The following is a 6,360-nucleotide window of genomic DNA, read 5'->3' as shown; positions in this document are numbered from 1 at the left end:
TTATGTATGCACCATGACACCAAGTCACATTCCTCGTATGTACACACACACACACACACACACACACACACACACACACACTGTTTATGAACCCTGCCCTGAAGGGCCCTTGAGTGTTTTATAGAGTGGTATTCAAATTCTTAATTGGAATACAATGAGTTCATGGTATCATTTAGTCAGTTAATACTATACAGTTTTTATAATTTAAAGATCCATTTGGAGAATAGTAGCATAGTAGGACATAGCGAATAAGTGTAAAGTAGTTTGGTTTTCAGTGTTACAAAGGGTCACTGTTTATACATAGACAATGTATAGTATGTATATAGACAGTAATGTTATATGCAGTATAGGGGCACCCCTGAGGCCAGGTGGTCCATGTCACCATAACATGCGATTGTATCTGCTCTAACCCCTGTTCTCTGTCACCTTATCACAATCAGAATACTTGTGTTTACCAACTTGTGTTTTCCTTTTGTTGCTACTGTCAAATATCAGATAAAAATGTCAACAAACAAACAAGAAACGCAAGAAAGTATTCAAGAAGAACAGGGTGTAAAAAGAGACGAATGATGTGATGAAACTGAGAGTGAGGCTGTTTCAGGGTTGTTACATCAGTTGCAGTTTTTTGGCTGACACACTTTCACTTAGGCTCAAAGCTGCAACAGGGTGAACTTCAACATAACACGACCATCGTACTTCAGTAATCAATACAAGGTCCTGACTCCAGCAGAAGGAGTGAATGAGAAACCAGACTATATCTAATCCTATTGTTATGATCAATTTAGCAGTAGATCATACACCTGGATTTAAGATGTCCACTCTAGATCTACTAACTTTAAATACATATATTGGAGTAGTGATGGGACATTTTACTTTAAAAAGAGCAATGCAAGAGTGTTTGATTGTTAAAATACTATTCATGCATTCTTAATTGTATTCAGTAGTACTTTTGCAGAGAAACTACTTTAGGTATCAGAAGTACAGTACCCATTAGCAGCAGAATGGACACTGATTGTATTATAATCAGCGGTGATGTGTGAAGCGATCGAGCTAAGCTTATTTTAAGGATACAAGATTAATTTATGTATGTTTTATTACACATATGCAATGCAGTTATAATCATATTTGCTACATAAAGTTAAGAAAGGCAGAAAACATGTTTTAACTCTTCAGCTAATGTATATACTACTAGTTTATTCTTTGGAAATTCATATGTTTAGTCACATAAAAGCAGTGGAGTAGTGCAATATTAGCTTTAGTTGGCTATAGTAGCATATAATGACTCAATACCTAAATATTTAAGTATAATAGTAGATTCAATTTGCACATACAAACTATATAATACCAAGTACAATGCTTTGACACGTTTAAAGTATGTTATTTTTCTCAATTAAACAATAGAAAATAGTTTTACCGGTGTCCTCAAAGTCAGCAAAGCAGAAGGGATATTCAGCCAAGGATTTGAGCAGATCTGGCAATTCGTTCCTGTCTCCGAAGAAGTTGTGGCTAGTTGTTGACATGATGAGCAACGGGTGAAATATCTTCTGAAATCTAAAAAGCGTCCAACAGAGTGAGAGTCCCTCAAACTGTGAGTCAGCAGCAGATTTCAGTCACTTTTAACCAACTTTCTAGCAAGTCATATCACGGGGATTCATGCATGTGTCCAAGCAAAGAGCGAGGGGAGCTACGCCCCCTCTGGACCACGCTGATTGGATGACAGTGGTGCACGGCTCTGTCAGTCACACCGCGGAGCCAATGAGAGAGCACGGGGCGGGCTCTAACAGGAACCTAACAACAACACCGCTCAGCTGAGCACATTTGTTTCCCTGCACGCACGGCAGCATGTGAAAGGAAAGTCTGAAGTCTCGAGGCCAGCTGCACGCGAGCTCCAGCGCCATCTAGTGACCTAATACGAGTAATGCAGTAATAAAACGTGGATTTAAAGCAGAAATTTGTATTTATTTTCAGCTGTGAAGAAGTATTGACCTTTAACTGCTTGGTAGCTTATCCAAGAAAAACAATCAGGCTGTACAGTCAAGGTTTAAACTCCCCCAAAAAGTATTTTCTTGCAATATTGTTTGTTTTTATTAACATTTCCAGTATAGTTAATATCTATTTTGCATGTTTATTAATTTAAACATTCATTATTTTTAGGGTGTTCATCTGTCAAGAGACTACTGATGCAAAAAAGCCTGTGGTGCAATTTCTGTTCAATAAACTAACAAATCAATCAACCTGCCCCATATGTTTCTTCCTACTTTGCTACTGTGGATTTGCACACTTGCATATACTTTATATAAGTTTCTTATATTTGATAATTATTTTGTATATACATGCTGTTTAATACAGTCTTACAATATTATTTTCTTATTTAAATGTGACTATTATTATTCCTGTGTGCTCTCTCCTGCCCTATGCTCCGTTTCCTTTGTCTCTTATTGCCGTTGCTGCCCCGCCCCTTGAATTGTCCTACAGGGATTAATAAAGGTTTATTTGATCTAATCTTAAATTCGAATCTTTAGCTAAATAACTTGTAACAAAAAATGCATTTGGTGAAAAAAGTACAACATTGCTCCTATACTTCTACTCCATATACAGTTCGGATTACCATCAAATAAAAATACTTAAGTGACCCTGGTTGTGTGAGTACTTGTCTCTGTTACTTTCCACCACTGGTAGCAATGCCATACTGAAAATATTCAATGCATTAAGTTAATAGTTCACAGGTCTGACAAAAGAAACAGTGCAACATAACGTTTATTTTTCATTTACTTGAAACATCTTGTCAGTCTCATAGTTAGGGTTAGATTAATCAATGTTGCAACACCAGACTGTGCCGATGGTTAGTTTGAACCACAATAACAAACACATTAAAACACTAAATCAAAATTATACAACCCAAAAACACGTGTTGGTTTTGTTACATGGCTTTATTGAGGCTTTTATACACATAATCTCCGAGTGAACTGTAGTCTGAACCTGAACGCACTCTTGATAATAAAACTCCCTTTATAAAACAGGACACAACATAAGGGAAAATAACAACTCAATGCATGTGTGTGAATTTCACATTAGTTTGAGCAAATAAAAGGCTGCATGTATGGGACAATATGATCCTTTTTGAATATTCTGGTGTGTGTTTGTATCTGCTGTGTCTTTTATACAGTGGCACCAATATGAGCCTTACTTCACAGCACTTTCTTTACTGATGTTTGACTAACAGACACGCGCTAAAGTGGCTCTCAAAACAGGGATAAGAAACATCTAAAAATAAAATATTTACCATTTTGAAATTAAGGGGTTTATGGCATGTTTGAAAGGTTCTTCTGGTAGTGCAATTTTTAACACTGCTAGTTTGATTTGGTCATGTTTAATAAAAAGACAGGCTAGTTTGGCAGTTAAGGCTCATAACGTGAAATAAATCTACTCAGTCCTGAAGTAGAAAGTTGAACTTCCCGAAGTCAAACTCGTCGGGCATGACTAGCATGTCTTCTCTGGCTTTGGCTAGCTTCTGCCGCAGGAAGTCCCGCCTCTCGGTCCACTCCTGCAGCTCCTCCACGCTGTGGGCGAAGTCGCAGCTCACGCCTTCAGGACAGCCACCATCCAGCCTGTCAAACATGAACATCACAAGCTGTAAACATCGACTAAATACACACTTCTAAAGTTGATTATTGTGATTATTTACACTTCAAGCAGACACAGCGACATTAGCACTCATTTGAAACCAAATATCGATAATTAATCTTCTTTAAAGAGGCCCTATTATGCTTTTTGGGGTTTCCCCTTCAGTAGTGTGTTATATAGGTTTTTGTGAATGTAAATGGTCTGCAAAGGCTAAAATCCCTGTGTTCCCCCCACACTTCCCCCCCCCGCCTGAAACACCTCCATTGGACTCCTTTGTTTACTTCCATAACATAGTGAAAGGACTAAATAACACTTGTGCTTCTATTTAGATCTTTAAGCAGTTGACCAATCACAACAGAGCTGGCCAGCTAACCAATCAGAGCAGACTGGGCTCTGGTTTCAGACAGAGGGTGAAAAGAGGTGCTGCAGCACAGGCAGTATGAGAAAAATGCATGTAAGCATCTCACAGTAGAGACACTAAATATATATGAATATGAACCTGAAAATGAGCATTATATGGCTTTTTTAAGTATAAGATCCGAATACTTCTTCCACCAATGGTTCCAATTCAAAAACTGATCCAGGGTCAGTGGTCTTACTTGGGGCAGAGGTCAAAGCAGGGTCCAGGGAAGCGGTAGTTCCAGGTCAGAGCCTCCTCTTCTCCCTCGCAGCTGAACACTCGGTCTTTGTGCTTCTCAGATGAGATGTGCTGCTGCCACTGCCGCTCGCCGTTACTATGCCGACCACACAGACGGCAGTACAAGCCAGTCTGAAATACAAAGAGGAGGAACCCATCGTCATGTGAAACACTCAACACGTGGACCTTTTTTGTTTGGTGGCGATGCTCGAAAATCAAATGTGAACCCACCATTGGCTCAGCGTAGTCAGTCGGCATGACGATGTATTTTTCCTCCGATGTGGACTGAGTGAGCGCGGCTCCGTTTGCTTGGTGGTTGTTGGCACTTAATGACAGCCACATGTCGTACATCTGTTGCATGTCGTGCACTACAGGTACAAATACACAGATCTGTGGTCACTTTGAGGATGTTCAGTGGGAAGCAGACAACAAATCAAGACCCAAAGGAATGATCGGGCACAATGCTATTTAAATGAGATAAGAAATTATACATTTACACACGTTGTCAGCATACATTTTGACCACTTATCTTAATAAGTCAGTCAAAATTAAAATCTAATGCATATGAACTGACAAATTTAATATTTTTTTAATTAATATTCCTGCATTCACTTAACAATATGGAAAAACTAAGTTAAAGCACAACATATCAAAACTCAATGTGTTGTGGTAATGAAGGTATGTAAAAGAAGGAGGAATGCAAGTAATAGAAAAATAATACCTCTGGTTTTGGGGGATTAAATGTTGATCTTTTTGTAAAATATGTTCATGGTGAATCCAACAATGTGATGAGTGCAATGCTAAAACACGACTTCAATAACTCACAGTCGTTGTTCTTCATATACATCCACATGTCCTTCTCCTCCGGGCTGTGGGCAAAGGTGCATTTCCCGGTGTAGTTGCATTTCTTTTTCTCCAAAATCTGGGTACATATCTGCCGGGAGGAAATGTAAAAACCACATCACAATGTGCAGATCAAACTTTCAGCAGAAACCACAAAGACAGGCTGAATTACAAAATCGCACCAGATAGAAGACAAGAAATGCTAGAAAGATTGGGAAAGACCCCTGCTACACTACTTGTTGTATTAAAAAGCATAATGGCAGACCTACATCATAATACACAGGGAAGTTCTTGGCATGTGGCAGCGGTCGGATCTCGACCCATTTACTTCTCTCCAAAGACTTCACCAGCAGGACGCTTCTCTCTCTAGACCACCTGAAGATGAAGAGACGAAAAGAACATTGTGTTTTGTACTACAACAAATTAAAAAAGATTGTGTAAATATACAAAGTAGTTGTTATCTACGGAAGAGGATTAAGGCCTGGTGATTTTTTAATTTTTTTAGATCTGACCAAAATAGATTTTATTTTTGAGTTCTGAGATTAAAGTCTCAAAGTAAAGTTTTTCTTTTTGTCACATCCCAAATTACTTTTCTCATGTGGCTCTAATCCACTTCCATATTTCTCCAATGCTAACATCTGCTGCATTTAGGAGAAATATATGGCCACAAATTCACTTAAAAGGTAGGGTAGGTAATTCACTTCAGAAACACTTTTTGTTATATTCCATGGAATGCTCTAAAGGTAGGGTAGGTAAGAATGGAGAAACCAGCTCGAGTGCGCTAGAATTTGAAAATACGCAGCCGAAAAAAATCTGCCCTTTCTGTTTGAGAAAATGCAAGTTGTCTCCTCTTATGGGTTTTAATGCACTGACACTGTGTGACTTTGCGCTGTGTATGACCTTGCAGCTGCCTCTTCTGAGATAGGAGAAGGCAGGGCATAATTCATGTTGAGAGGACGCACTCTTCTTGTCTCCTCACTTCTTCGAGGGGCAAAGCGCAACAGTGGCCCGAAGGAAGTATGTGACTTGAGATGTCCCGACACCAAACCGTTTTACGACTTTGTTGTTACCTCCTCACTTTAGACTATATAAGCTTGGAGCAGCATACCTCAGGTGTGTGAGTTGAACCATATCCTTTGTATGTGACTTAACTCTGCTCCTTCTTGCAAGAATAAATTAGTACCTGACTATTGATTCTCAACCCGGTGTCGAGTGATATTTTCCTAATATAATTGGACCTTCGAGCCGAATCCAAG

General features: G+C 39.0%; 2 protein-coding genes across 2 annotated transcripts in view; both read right to left on the bottom strand.

The window, feature by feature from the left end:
• Positions 1 to 1,642, bottom strand: part of tefb (TEF transcription factor, PAR bZIP family member b) — a 12,038-nt gene extending 10,396 nt beyond the window's left edge. The window contains exon 1 of the mRNA XM_010783637.1: positions 1,415 to 1,642. Coding sequence (XP_010781939.1) covers positions 1,415 to 1,520 — 106 coding nt within the window. The 5' untranslated portion in view covers positions 1,521 to 1,642. The remainder of the gene's footprint in view (positions 1 to 1,414) is intronic.
• Positions 1,643 to 2,739: 1,097 nt separating this feature from the next.
• LOC104956177 (zinc finger CCCH domain-containing protein 7B-like) lies at positions 2,740 to 5,509 on the bottom strand. Its single transcript, XM_010783633.1, has 5 exons — positions 5,374 to 5,509; positions 5,087 to 5,195; positions 4,493 to 4,629; positions 4,224 to 4,393; positions 2,740 to 3,608 (listed from the first exon to the last, which is right to left on the bottom strand). The coding sequence occupies exons 2-5, from the start codon at positions 5,112 to 5,114 to the stop codon at positions 3,428 to 3,430; spliced, it is 516 nt and encodes a 171-aa protein (XP_010781935.1). The 5' UTR covers positions 5,115 to 5,195; positions 5,374 to 5,509; the 3' UTR covers positions 2,740 to 3,427.
• Positions 5,510 to 6,360: the final 851 nt, after the last annotated feature.

Source organism: Notothenia coriiceps, unplaced genomic scaffold, assembly GCF_000735185.1.
Source record: "Notothenia coriiceps isolate Sejong01 unplaced genomic scaffold, NC01 NC01_scaffold00025511, whole genome shotgun sequence".
NCBI lineage: Eukaryota > Metazoa > Chordata > Actinopteri > Perciformes > Nototheniidae > Notothenia > Notothenia coriiceps.
The sequence above is the reverse complement of the archived record's forward strand: the minus strand, read 5'-3'. Positions and strand labels throughout refer to the sequence as shown.